The sequence below is a fragment of the Mus pahari genome, chromosome 8, assembly GCF_900095145.1.
Source record: "Mus pahari chromosome 8, PAHARI_EIJ_v1.1, whole genome shotgun sequence".
Lineage (NCBI taxonomy): Eukaryota > Metazoa > Chordata > Mammalia > Rodentia > Muridae > Mus > Mus pahari.
The window spans coordinates 25,888,105-25,911,127 of NC_034597.1; the positions used below are offsets into that span (position 1 = coordinate 25,888,105).

Genomic DNA, 23,023 nt, shown 5'->3' on the forward strand with positions numbered 1-23,023 from the left:
GTGACCTTCCGGAAGGCCTGGTTAAATAATTTAGTGTAGTTCGATGGACTGGCCGTAGTGACATTAGCAGCCCTGCTCAGAAAAATAGTGCATGAGATGTTACTAGAGGAGACTAGCTTAACTTCTATGACTTCCAATGGAAGTGTCTCAGTTCCTGATAATATCACACAGAAATGGTCATTATTTTTTTCAGCGTAACCATTTATTGAGACAAGCAGGGTGGGACAATCTACGAGAGGGTGGTACTTATACATAAAAGTATTTTAGGAGTTGACCCTATAACATCATGTTGGAAGTCCCCCTATGAGACTACATGGAATGTCACACAGGCCTTGCCACCAATGACATCACAGGAAAGAGGAGGCTCTAAGCCCCACCCCCCATATTGCCCATATGGTTAGAGGGCATATCTTTGTGTGCTAGTTCTCTTGGTATGTCTGGCCACATCCTACCCACCTTTATGGTACAGGGATAAGACTAGCCATTAATGCTGGCAGAAGCCAGATTTTGGCTAAGGTCTGGGGACTGTCCTAAGAGCTCTCTCTGTGCCAAGCCTGTGTGGGGCCTCTGGTCAGGCTCTGGACTTGTAGACATGAATGGAATCCTCCTGCCAGGTTCCTCAAAGGGAACTATATGTCCATCAAGGTACCTTGCAGTCACTGCGATGAAATGATTTCTTTGTAGCTGTATCACTGATCCCAGAAGCACTGTCCTGTACCATGTCAGTGACAAGACCCAAGGAGACCTCACTTACCAACTGCCGCTAACCAGCCTTTGCAGTCCCATCTCCTCCTCCTCCTCCTCCTCCTCCTCCTCCTCCTCTTCTTTTTCTTCTTTTTCTTCTTCTTCTTCTTCTTCTTCTTCTTCTTCTTCTTCTTCTTCTTCTTCTTCTTCTTCTTCTTCTTCTTCTTCTTCTTCTTCTTCTTCTTCTTTGATTTCTTTTGAGACAGGGTTTCTCTGTATAGCCCTGGCTGTCCTGGGACTCACTTTGTAGAGCAGGCTGGCCTCAAACTCAGAAATACACCTGCCTCTGCCTCCTGAGTGCTAGGATTAAAGGCGTGCACCACCATGCCCAGCTAGTCCCATCTCTTCTTAAACACTGCCCACCCTGTGCCCAGACCAGCCCTCTTCTTGACCCCAAATGTGTAAGCCAGGCAAGGAAGACAGAGACAGCCTTGACACACCCGACTTGCAAAACCCACTCTCTGGATGCCATAGGGGCATCCTAGAGCCATCACTAGCCCCCCCCCCCGGATCTGTCCCCACAGGGAGCCCATGGTAACAAAAGTGTGTTGCGGTCTCCAATGCAGAGATGGGAAATAGTGACAGCCTGGGGACGTGGCTCTGTCGGTTAAAGGTTTGCTGTACAAGCGTGAAGACCTGAGTCTCAGCCCTAGCACACAACTGGAAGACAGGAGTAGGCATGTGCTTGTAATCCCAGTTCTGGAAAGGCAGAGACAGGTAAGATTCCTTTTCTACGCAGGGCTGTGCTATCTCAAAGCAACTCATTACAGTAATTTTTAAGCTGAAAGAATAAGAAGAACTGTAGGAGGAATGGCGGTTGCCACCTCTATGGGGGAGGGTGTCGGGGGGCGGGGAATACAGCCGCAAAGGCATCTCCTGCAGGAGGACCTGATTGAAGACTTCCTGAGAGACCAAGGATTGCTGATGTAGACAGTGCCAGCCAATTGGGAGCTGCTGTTTAGAAGAGATGCTTTCTTGGAGCCAGTGGGGCATGGGTGGAAGGTATTAACAGAGGAGCTTGCTGTGGCATTTCTCACCTGCTCCCTGAGTCTGTGTTGTTGATTTCCATGCTGCCTCACCTCCCACCCCAAGGGCAGGTAGGGTCGGGCAGTGAATAGTCCAGGGCACAGGCAGCACACACCCAGTTCTCCTCATCACTGTCCGGTCATGACATCCCCCTCTCCCTCCCACTCTACCACACAGCACTCTCACAGCTCGCCATCCATCAAGCCTTCTTATTTAAGAAGCGCCTCAAAGACAGATGAAAACAGTAGCATACACCCAGGGTAATGTTCCCGGTGCCACGCTGTCCCGGCGGTGCCACGCTGTCCCAGCAGACTGCCCGTGCACTCCCATGGCTGGTTAACCCTGTGGCAGGACATCCCAGGGAAAGATATCTCACATTAAATCTGCCCACTGGTATGTCACCCCATAAAATACACTGCATAGCAGGACATCCCTACAGAAGGATACTCCCAATGCCTCTATCTACAGAGAAGGAATTATTCCTTGCAGCAAATAACTTGAAGTAGGTAGGGTAGAGGGGAAGCATCTATCAAGCTCACACAGGAGGGAAGGGCTATAAAGCCAGCAGGGACACTGCTAGGCAGGATGGGAGTGTCCAGATCCTAGTGACAGTGTAAGCAAGGGCACCAGAATGACATCCAAGCGAGGCTGGGCCCCATCAGCTAGTGCCAGGTTCAGGCCGTCAGGAATGCCATGTCTTTAGAGCTGCCTGGTGACAGATTTCTCCCTAGGACACAGCCAACTTGTATTTATCCTTCCCTGTGCCTGGTGCTGTCTGATATCTCAGGCGTGGGCAGGGGTAATCCTTGCTCCAGGGGCCTGGGCAATAGCCAAACATTCCAGAGGGGAGCCACCAAGCTGGATCCTCCTGTCCCTGGCGCCTCTGTCCCTCCATCTGTGTCTGCCCATTAGGGCTCAGCTGGCCTGGCCTTTGGATGCCCTAAGCAGGGCCCAATGTCCCTCAAGTAGGGGTGTGGTACTCACAGAGGTCCTCTTTTCTGCTCAAGTGTCCTTAGAGAAGGCCAGATGGAGGCAGGGATGCTAAAGACAGCCAAGGACCATAAGATCCCTTCCCTCCCAGAGGAGCAGTCTCAGCTGGGGGAAGGACTGGCACTGTTAGACCACTCCCTGGAGTCCAAGGCTCATGAGAAGTGTACCTCATACGCTCTTCTCTAACTCTCCACCCTCCTCTCTCTGTTGACTTTTCTCAGAAAAGACTCAACATACACATATTCTTGGAGATACTTTCTTTTTAAAAAAATATCCTTCAGTCTCCTTTTGAGCGTTTAAAATTTTTCTTTGGATGAATGTTTCATTTCTACCTAATTTTTCAATCGTCTCCAGTCAACAGTCACTTTCAATGTAGACCTGAACACAAAGGAGAGCCTAGAGGGGGCCCCACTGGGCCAAGATCACTACTCAGCCTTATGCCTTGCTGAACCATGACCATAAGGAACCCCTCACCCTTGGTCCCAGAAGCACTGTCCTGTACCGTGTGAGCAATGACAACAAGACCAAAAGAGACCTCCCATCCCAACTGCCATGAACCAGCCTGTGTCTTCCCGGGTCTCTTCTTAACCATGCCCGCCCTGTGTTCAGAAGAGTCCTCTTCTAGACCCCGAATGTGTAAGCCAGGCAAGGACAACAGAGAACACCATGATGGCCAAGCGGACACATCTGATTTGCAAGTCCCCACCCACTCTTCAGGGGTAGCACAGGAGTAGTTGATCTCATGGCCACTGGCGTGCCAAGGAGGAAGGCAGAGAGGGGAGACACCACGTGCACAGTGGGTCAACCTAAGCCTGCTCTGACTGAGACTTCACACATTCCAGTGGGTGTCCAGAGGGCAGGGTAAGGCCTTCCTCTCCAGCATGTTGCGAGGATTACATTATTAAACAGGGCGTGGCACAGGATGCTGCAGAACTGAGAAGATTCTGGAGTGAATCTAAGGGAGCAGCCTCCTTCTCCTTCTAAGGAGCTAAGAAGCTCCAGAAAAGTCAGTGGTAGGACTGGGGGAAAGGATGTATGTGGTCAGTATGACTGTACCCTAGGGTCCCACGAAAAACAATATCCAGAGTCTACAGAGGGTGGTCAGCCCTGCTGACCGGTCCTCAGCCGGCCTACTGTTCCTAGTAGGGTGTGGAAGAATAGTAGGATTCTGTCTAGGATCCCAGGTGCTGTGCAGTGGGTACCTGGGTGGGGTGGGGGGGCACCTGGGCTCTACAGAAGTTTTTAGCATCCCTCCTCAGAAGCACACAGGCCCTGCCTTCCTTCTCTGTGTGTCTTGCCTGCTGTGGTGGGGCTGGCTAAGGGCATGTAGCAGGCCTAGAAAGAGTGGAACCTTCCCAGCTCCTTCGTTGAAGCCTGGCAGGGATTCCCCCTGGAGTCCTAAATGCATTTTAACTCTTTGGGATTAAATTACTCTGTGCCAGGCTGGCTCTCTTCCCATCTGGTCTCCCTTGGGATTTTGCCCCAGTCCTCACCCTTTTTCTGGAAACTTCTTTCTCCCAGTGGCCTCAACCTCTATTCCAACCTTGGTATATAAAATAAGCCAGGCTCTCCCTTTGCTTTGCTTTGCCTTGCTTGTCCAAATAGCTGTCATTTAACTTCTCTCCCTTCTGCTCTCCCAGAATCCCCTAAGAAGTGACCACAGGCCCCGGCTTCTCTGTACCTCATCCCTCACACACTCAGACACTTGGCCTTGGCACCTAAGTGTCTACACATACCAATGCATGGTGTCTGTGTGTGTTTGTGTGTGTTTGTGTCTTTCTGTGTGTATGTCTGTGTGTGTGTGCGCATGTGTGTGTGTGTGTCTGTGTGTGTGTGTCTGTATGTGTGTGTGTCTGTGTGTAAGAGGACCCTCTGTTTCTCCAGGTCCCAACATTGTTTCCCTCTGTGTCTCCCAGGAAGCCGCCAGTGTTTTTGTGTGCACTTGGCCCTGGAAAATCTGTTTCATGCCTCCCACCTCCGGGATGGTTCCTATGAGAGGAGAGCAGGAACCTGGCTCCAGCAGAGTGGAGAAGCTGTGTTTGGGAATGGGAAGACTGGAGACAAGGACTGGAGGGTCTTCACGCTTAGATGAGTTCCTCTTCTTCCTGGTGCCTGTGCACTCCTCACATCTGCTGTCCCCAGAGTCTCCTGTCTCCCCATAGCACCTGCCACCATTCCTGTCTGCTCCTAGAGCCACCCTTGGCTTGTGTTCTGGTTCAGGGACCCACAAGGACCCCCCCTCCCAGGACCTATCAGGCCTCTGCTCTGCTTTCTTCCCGGCCTTCAAGAGGTCAGAGGTAAATGTGAGTCACAGGAGGGCCTGGCCAAGGTGCACCTCTAAGAATGCAGTCTTCAGCGGTGACTGTCCCTTATCTTCCCCTGCTGGATAGCTTAGATAGATGGCTGCCTGACCTTCAGCGGGGCTATAAACAGCATGGCCTGTCAGCGCTTGATAGGCGCTACCAAGAACAGCCCAAGGTGCTGTGCTCCAGGGGCCTGGAAATTCCAGGAATCGCCAGCACAGCTACCCCCAGAATAGTCTCAGACTGTCCTCAGTTCTCGTCCCAAGGGTCCACCGTTCTCAGTGTCACCGCCGACGCTGGGAGAGTTCAATAATACTGAAACTGAAATTGGAGGAGAGAGAGGTAGAAGGCCTCTGGACTATGGCCCAGGCAACCCTGCCAGGTGGGGTGGAGGTCAAGGCCTCCCAGTAAGGAGGCAGGCCTCACCCGTCCCACAGTCCCTTTGCACACTAGCCTCACAGTCGGCCTCATTTCTACAGTGTCAAGTGTGGACAGCATTGTCCCATTTTACAGGTGATGCAACCGAGGCTGTGCTCCTGGCAACCCAGCAGAGAGATATAGAACCGAATAGACACTTGCCTCTTCCCTAGAGTGGAGAGTGCCAGTAGCCATGAAGGGCAAAGCCCCACACCTAGCCGCAGAGGCGGGGGTGGTGGGGGTGGTGGGGGGCCCTGGTGAGGGCTGGGCCTGTTAATCTGTTCCCTCAACTTTGCTTCCTAGAGAATCGGCTAAGGTAGGGAAGGGGAGGGTAAGAGGCAGCTCAGGTTGCAGGCCTCTGCACCTGTCCAGGATAAGCAAAGATGCTTGCCCTCCTCTCTAGAGTGTCCCTCCTGAACCCCACATCTGCAAATAGGAGTAGACTCACTTGGTGGTGGGGGGGGAGTCTTCTGCTTAGGATGAAGCCATTGTACCTGTGTGGTACCCAAGTATCACCCTGCATGCAGGTGGCGCCTATTTTTTCTGGGAGGAACACAAACCTGCTTTGGAGAGAAGTTAGTTTTCACCTGGGCCTGGCCCGACAGGCAAAGGACCAGGCGTGAGAGTTAGGTCGGGCTGATCATCTCTCACAGCCACAGTGTCTGCGCCCAGAGCAGGGGAGTGCTGACGGCTGGGCAGAATCCTGGCCCTGTGTCTCTGTGGTACAGGAGGGACCTCAGCAGCGAACGCCACAGGCCTAGTGTTCACGGTGTCTGCCTTGCCATCAGCACTGGGCCTGGGATGCCCAAGCCTGAGATGCCAAAGCCCGCTGTATCTGTGGCCCGCTAGAGGTATGTTTGTTTTTTTTTTTTCAGGAGAGAGCAAGACCTGAACACCCCAGCTCAGTCCACCCTGCTGCCGGCGATCTGAGGTATGTATCCGAAATGAGGCAACTCCCCCCCCCCCGCCCCAGTACCCTGGCTTCTATTTTTAAAAGTCTCCCTAGCATCAGCTTCCAGCACACCCCAACACACCCCCTCTTTGAATGAGGACATTCTTCCCGCTGTCTAGCTCAAAGCCTCCCTGCTGCCATTTAAGCCCTGGCCATCCGGGGCCAGGTGGTGCATAGGTCCGGAGTGAGGTCATTGACTTTCCTGGCCGCTACAGATCCTGGCGATGAATTTGTTCCCATAAGACAGAGCAGCAAGCCTTGGAGATGGTGGGCTTTGGGGACTGTGGGCTCAGCCCTAGGCATGGGAGGTCAGAGGGCATGTGAGGATGTCGGGAGAGGCCCTGTCTTATACAGGGAGGAAACCTATGCTACAGGAGTGGGGACCGGGCAGAGCCTGGATTGGGGGTAGCCACTGGGCTCACCTATCTACATGTCACCACATCATCAAGCAAGATGGACATGGTTTAGGGTGTCCTCCTGATAGGGGGCCCTGTGGTTTTCAGGGCAGTGTGTCTGGAGGGCAGAGAGTTCAGGTCTGCAGTAGAGAGGTGAAGGACAGTGTCCTTCCACAAAGGCTACTCAAAGTGCCTAGCTTAAAAGTGATAGGAGGACCAAGACTGCTTCAGGGGGAGCACTGGGGCCTCTGTCCAGTACTTCCCAGGATTCCCCACTACCACTGAGTGCTAGCCCTAGGTCCAGGGGCAGCAGTCTCTGCTGCTGTGTGGAAGAAACAGCAATCCAGTCATACGTGATTCCACCCTCCAACTATACAGTGACATCCTGGAGTCTAACTCTGCATCTTAAGCCCAGATCAGTCCTGCCTGGGGCTCAGTCACCAAACAGGTTATTCTAGTTCCCTGTATGCCTCCTAGGCCCCCTAAGCCATGGGGCCTTTGGTCCCACGTCTACCAGGACTTGTAGGGTGCCCTTACTTAACAAATAGTGAGCGGATAGCACCAGGCTGTGGCCTAGGGGCTGGGTCTACAGCAGCAATGAAAGCAACTTCTTCCTTCCAAGTATGTCTACTGTTTGACCTCTCTGGGCCTCAGCTTCTCCAAATCACAGGAGCTGTCCCTATAACTCCTGACATTCGGTGCCACTTCCACTGGACAGTGCTGTGTCTCTTCTGGACTTCTATCATCACGACAGTAGGGAAGCAAGGACAACATGCTGTCCATCTACCTACCTGTCTGCCATCTGCCTTCTTCATGATAGATATGCTCTTTCCTAAGCAGCTGCCTGCTTCTAGGGAGGGATTCCAAGCTTGGGGAATACCTCACGCTTGCCATGCTGGGGAAGGACTTAGGAAGGCCCTGCAGTCTCTACCCACAAGCCTACCCAATCTGCAAACTCGGCATTTCTTCCTCAGCTCAAAATGCCAGCTATTTGCCCGTGACATCTTGCTTAGATGGGCAAAGTCCAGGGAACAAGCTGAGGTGAACAAATTCATCTGTGGCCAAGATAAGGAGACCATTCCAGTCCTGGACTTCAGACCAGGAATAGGGCAAGAGCCCTAGAGAAGACAGACAGATAGACTGACAGACAGATGGGCATGAGCGTACCCTCTTCCAAGAATGCCCCACCCCTCTGAGAATGAGGCTGTGGGCCATGTGCACTTACCCGGGAGATAGTGAGGGGCATATTGAAGTCCTTGCCTCCCTGCAGACGGAAGCCCCAGGGCCCAGGCCCAGTCAGAGTCACACTGTAAGACATACTGGTGCTGACAGCAGTGGCTTCCTCTGCAGACAAACAGTAGGAAGAGTCAGGTGAGAGGACCCTTATGCAGCCTGTCTTCCCAGCCCCTATCTCTGGTCCTGGCCCCAGACCCCAACCCCTGGCCTTGCCTGCTGCGTTCCTTACTGCCTGGCCAGGCTGTGCAGAGCTCCTGGGAGGCTCCTAAGAATAGCTGGGAGTGAATGCCATCGACACTGATATCTGCCCTTGCTGCGCCCATAAATGGACTGTAACCCTACACTGGGCCCGCCTGCCCATGGCCTCCCAGCCGGTCCACCATGACTCACGCGGCTAATATAGTCCCTGGGGAGGGGTGTCAAGCACCCAGAACACCCATCCCCAAGGGGCAGGCATGGAGGACTGGCCTCCCTTGGACCCTCAGCAGAGTCCATGTTCTGTTGTAGTCGGTGGGTCCACTCTGGATAGGGGTTTTGTTACTCTGTGGTCCCTGGTAAGGACCATGAGTTGGCACCTTATCCCTTGTGGGGCCCCAGTAGGGCCTTGGACTTAGCTTAGCCTCCAATGCGTCAGAAGAATAGTGATTGGATCCTGGGTCGCTTTTAATGGTCTGGACGTAAGAATGCCCATGTAGTGGCAGGGCTTTGAACATGGCCAAGTTCAGAAAGGAACTCTTCACACCAGCTTCCACAGGGTCTTGAGAGGCTGGCACCTTGGATTGTAAATGCCAAGTCTCAGAGAAGTTAAATCTATTCTCCAAGGTCACACAGGGAGTGGACTCAGGGTCCCACAGGAGCCTGAGCTCATTCCAACAGGACTCATGTCAGATAATAGGCTCCTAGGGGCTATAATATCTCCCCAAGCCCTGGTCCGAAGAAAGGGGTGCTGCATGACCCCCAGGATAAAGGTCTTAGGCCAGATCTGGAGTTGTCCCACCCCTCTAGACCCTCTGGGGCCCAGGCAGTTATTCCTGGCTCTCCTGTCTCATTTGTACCCTGGAAAACTTGACAGTAGCATGGAAAGGTACAGCTGCCAGCGTCGCACGCCAGGCTCCGTGCCCTTTGCGCAGGAATGACAGGGGGTAGGAAGAAGTGCCATCTGTGCCATTTGTCAGCTGCTAGGACACAAAGTAGAAGGGGCAGGGAGGGGGGGAAGCATGTGTGGCATGTTCAGCCCATACCCCGGAGACAGTGTGCTCTGGGCGGGGGGCCTTGGCCCTTGGGACTTCAACCAGCATGACGTTTGGGTTAAGATGCCCTTAGAAGCCTGCCCTCCCACAAGAGAGGCTTCAGATGTGGTCTGGAGATAGATCGAGGCTCACTCTGGCTCCTCAGCTCGAGAAACTGAGGTTCAGGGAAGATGGAGTGGCCTCTTGCTGGCCCTCTCAAAGACATTAACCTGAAGGCTCAGTGCCGGCCCAGGTGTGAGTAATTTCCTAGCTGTCATAGCTCGGGTCTCACACCCCAGTCCTGCCATACGTAGGGTGCACAGTAAAAGTGGTGATGTTCCAGGGTCGCTTGGTAATTTGCCCAAGGTCACGAAAATAGCAAGTGGAAGCAGTGTTGGGGGGGGGGGGGGAGGGTGGGGAGGGAGGACTTGGGCTCTTCTTTGTTTCTGTACCATGCAACTCCACTGTCATGGCCAGGAGGCCAGACCTCCCCATCCCTCTCCCATCCCATCCTCTGTACCCGCCCACCCATCCTAACCCTCTCCTTGCTTCCCAGGGCCATCTGTCTGTCATTCCCAGCTGGGGGAAGACCCAGTCAGGCCACATAACCAGAAAGGAAGGACAAACCCTGGTCCTGGAGCCCCAGCGATGTTGTACCTGGAGCCGAAGGCTCTTTCTCTGGCCTCTGGCACTGCCTGGTGACTTCTGGTTAAGGGAGCGGTGGTAGGAGATGCTCTTAAAGGGGGAAAGCCAGCCTCCCTCGGCCTCCCCTGGGAGATCCAAAGCCAGTTGGAAAGCAGTACACAGAGGCTGGGCGGAGCTCCACACGTCGGGGAGGGGGGGAGCATGGGCCATACTGGCTTTTCTCCCTCCTCTATTTCGACCGCCCCTGTATAGTTTGAGATGGGTTTTCAGGGGTGAGAGTTAAAGCTGGAAATCTAGGGGACAGAACTAAGAAACTGCTGGAGGCATGAAGACCAACCCTGTTCCCTTCACTGAAGCACCAGGAAACGTGCTTATCACTAGAGACCCTGTTTGTTTGTTTGTTTTTATTTTCCTGTGCCTTGTCCGGAAGGAACGTAGGCCGCTAACACCGAATGAACAGTAGGGGCAGGGTGTGCACACGTGTTGCTTGGTGTGCATGCAAATAGGTACCTCTGTGCCTGCCAGTGCCCATGTACATGTGAGTGTGGGCCACAGTGAAAATGCTATGGGGGAGCTAGAGGCAAAGAAGTATTCCTAGTGCACAGAGTAAAGTCTGCGTTCAGCTTTTGAGCCCTGGCAGCAGGGGACGCGGGGAAGGGCTTTCTGAACCAATGAGATGTCCGGCCTGGTTGTGAAAGCTGGCCAAGATGTTCATCTCATAAATAAATGATGTGTTCCCCAGTGCTATCGCCATTGTCATTGTCTGGACAATCGCAGCATACAGCGTCTGGGGACAGGCAACAGCTGCTGGAAGGGAGGCGGGAAAACCTGGGTTCGTGCTTCGGGGGGGGGGGCAGTGTGGCTGCTGAGCTGAGTAGGGGCAGACTGTACTTCGTAGCGTGGAAAGGGGCCGGAGATTCGTATCCAGTGTGGCACGAGTGACAGGAACACCTTCAAAGCTTCCAGGCTTGTGAGATAATCCTGGGTCTGTGCATGTGATGGGGAGGTGATAGGGCTGGGCAAGTACCAGAAGAAAGGGAGGGCCAGTGGGCATCCTACATCCCAAGATCCAGACTGGGGAGGTGTCCCTTGGTCTGAAAATAAATAATACACATGTGTTCATCTCTAGGAGTGTCTCATGGGGCCTCCTAAAACCTTTTCCTATTTGAGAACATTGACAAGCGAAAGGAACTGTGGGAAGGGAGGGGTTGTAGTCAAGGTTGGGGGTGGACCTTCTCGAGGACCACACCCCAAAGGGGGTGGACCTTCTCGAGGACCACACCCCAGAGAGGGTGGAGCTTCTCGAGGACCACACCCCAGAGAGGGTGGAGCTTCTCGAGGACCATACCCCAAAGAAGGAGCAAGCACAATCTTAGGCCGTTTCCAGAATAATCCTTGGGATATCCTCAGACTCTTGGACTCTTGACGTTCAGACCCCATATGCCGGCCTCCACCCCAGTTCATCTTTCCTCTGTAGTCTCCTGTGTGTGTGAGGCCTAGCATCCCCTTCATCTCTGCTGCCCTAACTCATTCACCTCTCCCCCCCCCCAACCTGTAGCACCAGCTTCCTCTGGAAGTTCACCTCACAGACTTGCTGTACCCACCACCCTATTCCAGGACACCAAGTTCCTTCTCCTGAACCCCACTGGGTTCACTCAGGATGTTCACGTAGACAACCCCTTCTCCCAGGGAACCGCGGGGAATTGCTTCCGTGTGCTTGTAACCTGACAGCAGTGCTTGTCGCTTGTGTTTGGCAACAGCTGGTGGTTGGCCCCTCCTGGTGGTCCCACCTCCGTCCAGGAGAGACACTATTATTATTATTATTTTTTGAGACAGGGTTTCTCTGTATAGCCCTGGCTGTCCTGGAACTCACTTTATAGACCAGGCTGGCCTCCAACTCAGAAATCTGCCTGCCTCTGCCTCCCGAGTGCTGGGATTAAAGGCGTGTGCTACCACGCCCGGCTCAGGATAGACATTATTATGTCTTCAACCATTTCCTGGCCAGCATAAGCCACTGTCGGGCTTCTGCCCTGGCCTCTGTGGTTGTACATACTGCCTGGGATACGATTTAGGGGGACAGGAGCTCTCCCACTTCAGAAGCATCAACAGGCTACTCCTAGCGCAGCGGCACGAAGGGAGGAGAACGGGACGCGTCTATGATCCCAGAGTGGCCAAGGAAGCCTCCGAACACCCAGGGGCTGATAGGGGATGCTGTGTAAGAGAGAGGAGGGTGGAGGAACTGTCAGCTGAGGGGGGAGGGGCGCCTGGGCTCATGGCATTTCCAGTGTTCCAAAATATGGCCTTCTCTAATCACCATCCACATTCCATTCCATAGGCACTGGGGCTGACAGCTGGCCTTCTTTTAATAGCTACAAGTGTTCTCCTCGGTGACATCTTGAGCACAGGCCATCGGCAGTGAGCGGGTACATGGCTTGCACCTCCCTTCCCCGGGTTTGTCCAGCATCAAAACCACACAGAGAGGTGCACACCATCACACTCTGTCACCCGCACAACACAGAGGTGTCACAGTGACAGAGAGCATATGCCAGGAACATGGTCCACACACGCATGAGTTGTTCTCTGCTGTAGGCCACATATCTTCAAGAGCTCATACTGTTATATGCATGCTCTCTTTATACATATGGTATACATATGATACAACGTAGCTGACAGCATGTCATGTGCAGAGCTACACAGTCACATGCAGATACTCCCCTAGACACAGATTATACTTAGACCCTGCTACAGATGTCTGAGAGTCACATCATCTTCTAGGTAGGCAGGGGGAAGCTGGAATGCATGGGGACGGGGAGACTCTGAGAGGTCTGTGCACACAGCAAGCCTGCCTTTCTGGTCACTCTGTAGGCTACTTAGCCTGGCTCCCTGTCCTTTCACAGGTGGGCAGGTACTGGGTCCAGGCACCTTGGGAGTCTGAGCTCTCTGTACCTGGGGACTGGAAGAGGCCTTGAGTTCTCCATCTTCTAGGTTCTGACTGCAGAAGGATTGTCCACTTGCTTGCTGGGCAGCTGCCCATGCAGCTGTTGTTTCTGCGTCTATCCAGCCCTGGGGATGTGGGAGAGCCACTCTGAGGTGTGAGGGACAGCTTACTTAGAGCATACTCCTGCCTCCTTCCCTTCAGCCTCTGCACAGGGATTTAATGAGGGGGGACCCATGACATTATTTACAAAGTTGCGGTCAGCAACGTGCAGGAAAGAATAGACGCCCGTGAGGAGTGTCTGCTTGCTTATGCATATAGGTATTTAGATAGGTGGTGGTCTTCATGAGAGCCAAGGCCTCTTTCAACAAACGAGACAGACCCCTCGGTTTCTACCAGTGGCTGAGAGTGGCTCACAGTTCTACATCTTAGCAGAAGGCCTCGGGGCCAGAGCAGTGGAAGATAGCTGGGCAAATCAGCCGTGCTGGCTCTCAGATACACAATGAGGGTGTGGTGGGTCAAGGCTTGAAGCCAGGTATGAGCTCAGGCTAGTGCTCCCCGTCTCCTATAGCTTGCAGCTCTTTACCCCTCCTATAAGGTAACGTTTAGTGCTAAGGTTCAGGGATCCTGGACCAGCTCTTGCCATGGAGAAACAGGTGACTTGGAAAGTCCGTGTCTAGACTATCTTGCTGCTGGGTAACTTCAGACCACCCACCTCCTCTCCGTCCTGGGTATCCATGCTTGCCACAGAGGGTGATGCAGTGGAGGTTAGAAAATGAAATGGATGACATGTCCCCTAGTCTAACATGTGGCTCTGTCACCCAGGTCTAGGTCCCTAGGGTTGGTTGGGAAAGGAAAGGTGAGATACCAGCCAATGGGGGGACTTACCACTTCACTCTCAAAAGCCAGGGACTCTTGACGCCTCCGTCCAGAGATCCAGCTGAGGTCTGAGGACTGACTGCTCAGTGTGGAGCGATGGGTAGAGCGGTAGCTGAGGGAGGGGCGGCTGCGCTGGCCTGATACACCGAGAAGCACCCCAAGGCAAGGCAGATGCTGGGCAATGGCCACCCTGCAGGGGTCATCGTGTGTCTGGTCAGGGTGATGGGACATGAAAGGGAGAAGGAAAGGACAGACTAACACAGGGATAGAGTTGGTAGACAGACAGACACTAGTGATGGGCACAGACAGACAGTTAGGTGAGCGAGACTTAGATAGGCTCCCAGAGCTGACGGGATTAACAACAGAATCAGGGTGTGGTGAGGATAGTGGGTTCAACCAACTAGACATCGCTTCATGGTCACCCATGGTGTCATCTCTGGGGATGGGCACCATGGACACACCTAAGTACTACAGGCTAGACTGACTGATGCCTGCCTCAGGAGATTAGCAAGTGCCGGGCCTCACCAAGTTGAACTGGCTCTGGGGGCCCACGACAGTGCCTCATTTTCAATTTTTTTCAGTAGAGCAAGAACCTGATGACCACATTACCTCAGGAGGCAGGCATGCCTGCTGGGTTGGGTCATTGCAGGATGTCACGGTCTGAGGGCTTGCCTTTGCACAGGAAGCACTGCTAATGGGCCACCAGAGCTGCCTTCAGACATAGCCCTGCAGTTAGGACAGGCTTCCTCTCAGGAAGCCATTGAGATCTCACGGGGTGCTGGGAAAGAAGAGGGGGGCATGCCAACTGCAGACCCCCCAATGTTATTAGCTGCACCACATGGTGTTCACGACCCCCACCTAATACACACATGAGGGACCAGAGAGACAGATAAGCCCTGCCTTCAGCTGCAGGCCCAGGCCCTCTGTGCCCCTAGGTAGGCTTGGAGTCCTGGAGGGGGCCACACCTGTACTTGGGGTGAGTGATGGCGTAGATGATGGGATTGTGGATAGCAGAAGCCTTGGCGATGACGGCTGGCACCGAGCTCATGTAGGGCGTCAGGATGTGCGAGTACCTAGGACAGAGACGGTGTGGAGTCCCCTTTTTACACCCCAGTCGTCTCTATGGCAGACCCTGCCAAGGCCCAAACTAAACCAATGCCTAACCAGTGTAAACCAACACAGCCAAGCCAACCCCATAGTGAGAGACAGGTAGGAACCAGGGAGCATTCTGTTTTAAAGTGGGTAAGAAGGGAAGCAAAGATGGTTGAGAATGGAGCTCAGGGAGGAAGATATGCCGTTCCTGCAGGGATTGGGGCGGCTAGGTTCCACTGTCCCTTAGACCCTGTGCGGCTGGCAATACCTCTCTGTGCTATTCAATTGTCCCTGGTCTCCAGACCCTACATGCACTGCTGCCACGCCCTCACCCCATCCTGTTGTGCACTGCTCCCTTGGCTGTCCTAGAGAAACTTCTGGTAGACCCCTAGGGGAGGCTGCATTGTTACTACTCAAGAAGATTGGTTCTCAGATAGCTCAGAGTACCAAAATCTCATTCGGGTGCCATGGTTTCCAGACTCAAGTCACAGAGGACCACAGGCAGGCACCACCTAGGAACCCATTCTTAAGCAGCAGCAAGCCTAGCTGTGTGCCTATGGCTCAGGCTAAGCGGGACCCAAGCATCAGGTTCCCAACAAGATAGAAGGTTCCCAGACAACCAACCTATGTGTAGCCAGAGCGCCCCCAGTATATCCCTGAAGCTTCCAGGAACTGGACAAGCCTAGTGGGGCGAGGCACGTCACACCGGGGGAGAGTGTGGCTGTAAAGCTGGATCTAACGTGTCAGCATGGCTGACTTGGGTCAGGTTGGAGAGAGAGGGTACCTGGACCTGTGCTTTAGCCCCCCATACCGCGCTATGGCCGCCTGCTCACCCAGCAAAGGCCACCAGGGCCACAGTGGAGTAGGGAGCCCAGGACAGCACGAAGAGGAGGATGACAATCAGTGCGACCTTGGCCATCTTCCACTCACTCTGCAGCCGCTGCCACTGCCGCCGCCGCAGAGGGGACTCGCCGCAGCCCTCACAGGCCCTAGGAAGGTTGCATCTGGGTTGTAGCAAGTATCAGGATCACTGCAGGGAGCCTCTCTGGACCGTCGCCGGGGACATATGGGGGGCTCATCTTTTCCCACACAGACAGCTCTGACTTCCAGAAAGTCCTCATTCCACTGAGCCTCAGCTGCCCTCCTGTGGTTCTGCCGGGATTGCAGCCTCTAAGCCCTCCTCAGAGGACCTTGTCTCTGGGAACTTTCCCAGACACCCTCCCCACCCCCAAGCACATGAGCTCACTGGTCTTGACCCATCTGCATCTGAGCGAGCATGCTCTGACTCAGCTCTACACAGTGCACTCACCGGCCTGTCTCTCGGATGGCCCTGAAGATGAAGATGTAGCAGAAAATGATGATGAGCAGGGGGAGGAAGAAGACAAAGCAGAAGAGCAGCATGGTGTAGGCACGCACCCGGGGTGTGAAGGTCATGTAGTCCCAGGAACAGGATGTCAGCAGCCCCTCGGGCACATAGGCACCTGGGAGCCAGGGGATAGGTGCTCAGCCTTCACTGAGGGTAGCTTGCTCGGGAGGGGTTTCAAAAGTGGAACTTGGGATTCCTAAGCACATCCTGGCCCCAGCCACATGCCCACCCTGCCCAGAATGGAGAAAGCTGCTGGCAACTGAGAGATGTGAAGGGAGACCCCCCAAGTTGGTTCTAACGGGAGACACCCGGCTAGCACTGACTGGAGCTAGCTCCTCTGTAGCTCCTCCCCAGGGCCATGATCCTCAGGGCTGAAGTCTTGCAGCTTGTCCAGCCTGCTGAGGCCTCACAGCCCAGCCACTGGCTAGTCTGACTCACAACAAACTCAGCATCAAGCATGCCCCACTTGCTCCCACTCCCTCACCCAGGTATTTGGTGATGGGTTTCCTGACCGACTCTAGTCCCTGGTGAAGCACACCGAACTTCCCCGGATGCTAGTGAGGCCTCTGAATGTCCATCTGACTTGACAGTTAGGTGGTCCATGAGGCTGACAGTTCCCTAACCCGACCTTCCTTAAACTTCTTGTCTCCTATCTACCTGTCCCCTAATTCCACCAACACACTTACTCCAACCAAAGAAGGGTGGCAGACTCCAGGCCAGGGCATAGAGCCAGATGCCTAGCAGGACGAGTGCCGTTCGTCTTTTGGATCCCCTGCCGATGGTGGCCAGTGGACGTGTGATCACCAGATAGCGGTCCATGGCTATGGCTGTCAGGGTGATCATGGAAGTGATGCCAAAGACAGCCCCGCAGAAGGCATAGAACTCGCAACCTGTGGGTAAACCCATTTCCCTAAGTCCCTGGGGAGGACAGCCCCTGAGGATGGGACAAACTCAGCTCCTTCCCTACCTCCCAGAAAACAGGACTGAGCCAACTCCCTTAAGATCCCTTCCTCCCTATGGCAAAAAGGAGCACCGAGTGTCTACCTGTCTCCCCAAAGAGCCACTTCTTGTAGAGGCTGCTGGCAAAGAAGACCGGGGCCTGAGTGAGTGACATGAGGAAGTCGCTGACTGCGAGGTTGATGATGAACATGTTTGCTGGTGTCCGCAGGCCTCTGTTCCTGTGAGGTCAGAGGGAGTCAGGGCTTCCCAGTACCTCTAGAGCTATGGAAGTCCCCCCTCACCCTCAGCTATTCACGCATGTACACACACACACGCATGTACACACACACACACACACACACACACTACTATGCTAAACATACACAGGCACACAAACTTGCTGTGCATGCACATACAACCTCCCCCCCACACACACACACACATGCATGTACACAGTCTGGGGCTCTCGGGCCTCAGACCTGATTATCAGTCCAGCAGGTACCACCAGTCATATGGACTAAGGGCTCTCCCGTGGTGGGTTCCTCACAGTAAGTGAGAAGGAGTGTCTCCAGCAACAGCTGTTCTGCCCAGGAGGTCATGTCAGTTTTTTCTTCTCACTCTTTGGTTACTCCCTCTGTGTGACTCACTCCGTCTCCCTAGACAAGCCTCCCTGGACACAACCTACCAACAGTGTCCCTCCAGACTTCCCCTCTCATTTGCTCTGTCACCTTCTTACTAGCTTCTCAGGCTGCCTTCCTCTCTTCTCCTCTCGCTCCTTCTTCTGTCCATTCTGACCCTGCCCAACTCAGCCTGTCTCTTTAGTGTTCACACTTGAGGTGGCAAAAAGGCCCAAGAGCTTGTGGCTACGACCGTGGGACTGGCACTTTCACCAACCTCCTCTAACCCTAGCCATCTTAATATAGTGGGTCCTAAAGGGGGCTTAGTGGTTCCCATTGTCCAGATGAGAGTACTAAAGCCTTCACTCACAAAAGGGCTTGGTCCCCATTACAGCTCAGTAAGTTGCAAAGCCAGGATTCATCTCCAATCAGTGCACATACCGGAGAAAGACCAGTGATAAGAAAGCCACAGTTCCATGCTGGAGAGATGAGGTGTATGCACTTCAGGGGGGTAAGTGACTGGCTCAGTTCTTTCACTAGTCTGTGGTGGAGCCTGAAGTCGGCTCACTTCCCGGCCTGCCTGTTACAGCCAGAAGCCAGCAGGTGGGGAGGGAAGCCGAGGTGGGTGCTAGGAGCGACTGTTGAGGGTTTGAGGATTCTGGTGTCTAGAGATGTTCTTCAAGGAAGAGGGAGGAGGGAGGATTCCTCTGGGTGCAGAGGATGACAGAGGATGACTGAGAGAGCAGCGTAGAATGAGCAGAGGCCTGAAGATCCTGATGTACCGCCGGCCTCAGAGGTTCTGTCTGAGACCCAGTGGGCACACGTGCGTGTAGTCAGGGTTCCCTAGGCCATTTTCCACTTTTCATCTGCTTGAAAGATGATGCCTAGACATGATGCCATAGAAGGTATGCTCCTTGCTTCTCTGCCAATCCTAAGGTGCCCTGGGTGGAGCTGGGTGACATGTTTACCCTTGTATTCTGTCCTCTGTATATGCATGGATACGCACGGTACCCTTGACCCAACCCCGCCAACCAGGCACCTGCAGAAGGTGTAGATGACCGTCAGATTGCCCAGCATCCCTGTGAGTCCCACCAGCAGGATCACCGTGCCTAGGGTATAGTGAGCATGGTCTGGGACATCGACTGTGGGGAAGGGGACCCAGGCGGCAGCCTGATGTGCAGATGTCTGGAGAGAGAGAAAGGAGAGCATCACCTACAGAAGATGTCCCTGGGAAGAATAGTAGGTTCCCAGTAGAGCACATGGGTGAACTCAAGAATAGATCAAAAGCTATGGCCAGCCCATAGGAGAAAGTGCAAGTCTTCCAAAATTTAACCCCGAGCCCATATATGTGTGGATGCTGAGCTTCTAAGGGGGAGGTGAAAGGCTCAGATGGCCCGCTGGAGGTTAACAGGACAAATGCGTGCCTGCAGAGCAGAGCACAGCTTGGGTGACCTTAAGGAATCAGTAGAGCCAGCTCCCGGTTGCCCTCCCAACGGATGGATACCCCACAGCAAGCCTCCAAGGAGAGGTTGCAACCCCTGTAGCAAAACTGAGGACCGACACTGAAGCCTGGCAAATGAGGGAGGAAGACTTTCCAGTAGAAAGAGAGCTTAGGTTCCTCTGGGCTGAGGCCATTTCCCCCTAGAGGTTAGTATACAGGGACAGAGGATATCTCCCAGGAAGAAGCAGGAGCCTGCTCACTGTCCTGCCCGGCATCCCACTCTGGCCTGTACAAATCTAGAAGCCTGGGGCCCTGCCTTTCCCCCTAGAGTACTCCCCTAGGGGATCTAGTCAATTCTGGAAAGAATAGATGTCACCAAGGAAGGGCAGGTCAACACCTGCCTTTCTGGTTCTCCAGTGGTCTCTGCCAGCAAAGACATTGCCTGTGCCCTCGTGCCTCAGCCACTTTGTGTAGGGAAAGCATAGAGAAGTTCAGTGATGCCCAAGGTCCTTCATCTAAGCTCAGACCCTTTCTATCCCCCTGTTAAAACAAGGGTGGGGACAGGAGTCTCTTTGCACACACATGCTCCCCAAACTTACCGTGGGGCTAACAGAGAGAAGCTGGGCTCTTACGGAGACGTTCTGAGTGCCGTTCCAAACGCCTTGCAGGGCAGGGCTGGCTGTGAAGCTGGGATCCTGAGTTAAGCTTGACAGGACTCTTGGGCCTGAAGGAGAACTCATGCTCAGGCTTTCAGAGGAGTAAAGGCCACGGAAAGCTCAGGGATCCGTCCCCAGACTTCTGGCTCTACACCATCCTTATCCCTGCGGCCTGGTCCACCTGCTGCCCGCTCTCATCCATCCAGTCTGGAGCTGCTCTTTGGGCTGCTGACTGCTCAATGTCCAATGAAGCGCAAAGGAATGAGCGCCGCGGTGGCAGGATCCCTCCACACTTTTAAGTAGCAGTGCTGGGTGGGGAGGGGACTACACATGCTCAGTGACTCCCTGCTTCTGGCCGTCTCTGAAGTGGGTCCCTGATGTCAGCCCACAAGAGTCTGATGGTGATGACATGAATATATGTGTAAGTGTGCATGTGAATGTCTATGGGGACACTAGCCAGCTCAGCTCCTGGACCCTGGGCAGGAGGCTCTGTCCTTCACACCTCCTGTTCTTCTGAGAGTCACGGTGGTCACTGTATGTAAGGTTCCATCTCTGAGTCTATCCATAAGCCCTTGACATCTTCACACTTCCCTGAACGAAGGGAGATGCTACAATGTCACCGGGTAAGCAGGGACAAGAAATGCTTTTTTAGGTAGATGTAAGACTGTACCTGTCGTGTCAGTGGCATGAGAGACTGAGACAAAAGGAATCACTTCAACTCATTAGTTTGAGACTAACCTGGACAACTTACTGATAACTTGTCTTTAAAATAAATAAATAAATAAATAAATAAATAAATAAATAAATAAATAAAAGGCTTGGCAGTGGTGGCACATGTCTTTAATCTCAGCACTTGGGAGGCAGAGGCAGGCGGATTTCTGAGTTCAAGGCCAACCTGGGCTACAGAGTGAGTTCCAGGACAGCCAGGGCTATACAGAGAAACCCTGTCTCGAAAAACCAAAACCAAAACCAAAACCAGAACCAAAACAAACAAACAAACAAAAAAAGTAGTTTTGGCTCTGGAGCGAAAGCTCAGGGTTAAGAGCACATGCTATCCTTTCAGAGAAGCCGAGTTTGGAATCCAGCACCCATGCCTCAAACTCCAGCCCTCTGCTGGGCTCTTCCAGTGTCTGCATTCACATGGACATACCCACCTGCAGATGCACACACTTACACATAACGAAAATAATAATAATAATAAATTTAAAAAGTGTTTTTTCCTGGAGAAACTAATACACCAAGGCCCATCAGGATGTATGCTGTGCCCTTCTCATGTTTGTGGGGGGGGGGGGCAGGCTTCTGCTATGCCGTGGAGCTAGGTGCAGGGTCAGGGACCTACTCCTCTCTGATGATGCTCCAGAGCACTCTTATCCGGGAGCACTGAGCAGCCAAGTTCAGGTACTAGACCAGCAGTTCTTAGCCTTTCACAGGGCTTGCCTAAGACCATCAAAAAACACAGGTACTTTTGGTTCATAACAGTAGCAAAATTACAGTTATGAAGTAGCAATTGAAAATAATTTTATGGTTGGGGATCACCACACCATATGGAACTGTATTAAAGGGCTGCAATATTAAGAAGGTTGAGAAACACTGCCCTAGACAGTCAGGTCATGGCAGCCAGAGGAGTAAGGAAGTATCCAACAGCACCAGCTGCTAGTACCTTGGGATCGACCTTCCTGAAAGTTAAATTCGGGATCTGGTAAAAGGTTGGGGAAGCTTGATCTCATGGGATGCGGAAGCCACAGGCATTTGTTTTGCTTAGGCGAAGAGCAGACATTGAAACTGCCTTTCTGGACGATTGCTGAAAGCTCAAACAGACTTTGTCAATGTCATCAAGGAAGCCCTCCTGAGGACCTGGGATGTCCACACCCACCACCTGTACATCCTCTGCAGCACTTGGAGTGATGTCATTGCACCCTGTCCCCTCTCGGGGCCTCAGACAGGTCTGTTTTGCTTATTTTTGGGATCCTCGGAGCAGAGCAGCAGCCCCCCCCCCCGCCCACACACACACTGTACGAAGGGGAAACACTTCTTCTTAGTCCTTGCCTCTCAAGGTGTGGTCTGAGGGCCAGCCCCTTGAAGCCTGTGGGGGTCAGGCAATTCAACACACATTCGGTGCTAGAGGACTTCATGGGAACGGGTGGGGAACCGCTGACTTGAAAAGACAAGGAAGCCATCCAGGGATTAGTGATGGTAGGGCGGGCTGCCTTGCCTGAGGCTGGAAAGGTCACAGGAATGAAGGATCTTGAGAATTCCAGGAGTTGGGACTGTACAGCAGCTGGGTGTCATGGAAAGAAGATCCTCACAGCTGGGATGTGGCTGAACTGGTGCTGTAGAATTCAGTGTGTCTTCAGAGGGTGCAACCGATCCCCAGAAGCCGGCAAAAGGGCTGGAGAGATGTGCCTGGTGACGCTGAGCTGGGGCAGGGTGCGGTGCAGACTGGCATCGGCTCGCTTCCGTGTGTCATCCATCGCCCACCTCTGTTACCCCTCTGCAGCTGTAGTTAGTGAGGTCACTGGGTTCCAGTTCACCCGCAACACCCATGCTCTTTGGTTATCCTACCCCAGCCTAGGTGCACCCTTGGGAGTGGTAGTTTGAGTCATGGAAGGGGCAGTGGTGCCAACTTTTGGCTTTGCCCGGATTCTGCGGTGTCTCCGCTCATCCCAAGCCACCCTTCTGCTCATCCTGGTTTCAGATCCCACTTATCTCTCCACCCCCACCTCATCCCTAGCCACTGTACTAAGGGAGACCGGGGGCTCACAGCCCTTACTGCTTGAAGTCTGCCCTTCACGCTTCCATAGCATGCCTGGCTGGAGGTGGGAAAAGCTTTTTCGGCCTCTCATGCCCAGAGGTGCAGCTGGGGGCATGGGATGTGGGAATCCTAAGAGGGTTGGGAGCCTGGTGAGAGGCTGCCATAGTGGTGGGAGTGTGTTCATTTAGTGTTAGACCAGCAGTGGGCCCTGGGACGGCATGGAGAAACTGCACTGGGAGCACGGCGGGTGGGGGTGGGGGGATACAATAAACCTGGTAACAAAGATGCTGTCCATAGGGCACCACCCCACACTGACTTTACTTAGGGGCCTTCCAAGCCCCAGAATTCTTGTTCTCTGTGGAAAAGCCCTCAACGTCCTCACCAGAAAATCAGATTGTGAGGCTAAGAA

General features: G+C 53.5%; 2 protein-coding genes across 15 annotated transcripts in view; both read right to left on the bottom strand.

Annotated features, from left to right (window-relative positions):
- Ldb3 (LIM domain binding 3) overlaps positions 1-10,038 on the bottom strand; it is a 66,029-nt gene extending 55,991 nt beyond the window's left edge. For 5 of the 13 annotated variants that reach the window (XM_029541383.1, XM_029541382.1, XM_021202947.2 and 2 more), the window contains exons 1-2: positions 8,277-8,369; positions 8,053-8,171 (exon numbers count right to left, since the gene is read on the bottom strand). In XM_029541383.1, the coding sequence (XP_029397243.1) occupies positions 8,053-8,145 (93 nt within the window). In that variant the 5' untranslated portion in view covers positions 8,146-8,171; positions 8,277-8,369. Of the gene's footprint in view, positions 1-8,052; positions 8,172-8,276; positions 8,370-9,949 lie in introns of those variants that run through there. The other 8 variants (XM_021202948.2, XM_021202946.2, XM_029541385.1 and 5 more) reach the window with 4 other exon arrangements.
- A 286-nt stretch (positions 10,039-10,324) lies between these two features.
- On the bottom strand, positions 10,325-20,128 carry Opn4 (opsin 4). 2 transcript variants are annotated; one of them, XM_021203894.1, is made up of 10 exons: positions 19,806-20,128; positions 18,805-18,950; positions 17,254-17,387; positions 16,896-17,099; positions 16,153-16,324; positions 15,677-15,832; positions 14,717-14,824; positions 13,761-13,941; positions 12,884-13,000; positions 10,325-11,031 (listed from the first exon to the last, which is right to left on the bottom strand). In XM_021203894.1, the coding sequence occupies exons 1-10, from the start codon at positions 19,944-19,946 to the stop codon at positions 10,993-10,995; spliced, it is 1,398 nt and encodes a 465-aa protein (XP_021059553.1). In that variant the 5' UTR covers positions 19,947-20,128; the 3' UTR covers positions 10,325-10,992. The 2 variants fall into 2 exon arrangements, with proteins under 2 accessions (XP_021059553.1, XP_021059552.1); XM_021203893.1 differs by lacking the exon at positions 10,325-11,031 and having other exon boundaries at positions 12,265-13,000.
- Positions 20,129-23,023: the final 2,895 nt, after the last annotated feature.

Excerpts from the sequence above, each read along its gene's own strand:
- Opn4 (XM_021203893.1), bottom strand. The coding sequence starts at position 19,946 with ATGAGTTCTCCTTCAGGCCCAAGAGTCCTGTCAAGCTTAACTCAGGAT. Across the intron at positions 17,100-17,253 it reads GTGGCTCTTTGGGGAGACAG|GTTGCGAGTTCTATGCCTTC; the intron begins GTAGACACTCGG and ends GTTTACCCACAG. Across the intron at positions 15,833-16,152 it reads GCCATCCGAGAGACAGGCCG|GGCCTGTGAGGGCTGCGGCG; the intron begins GTGAGTGCACTG and ends CAACCTTCCTAG.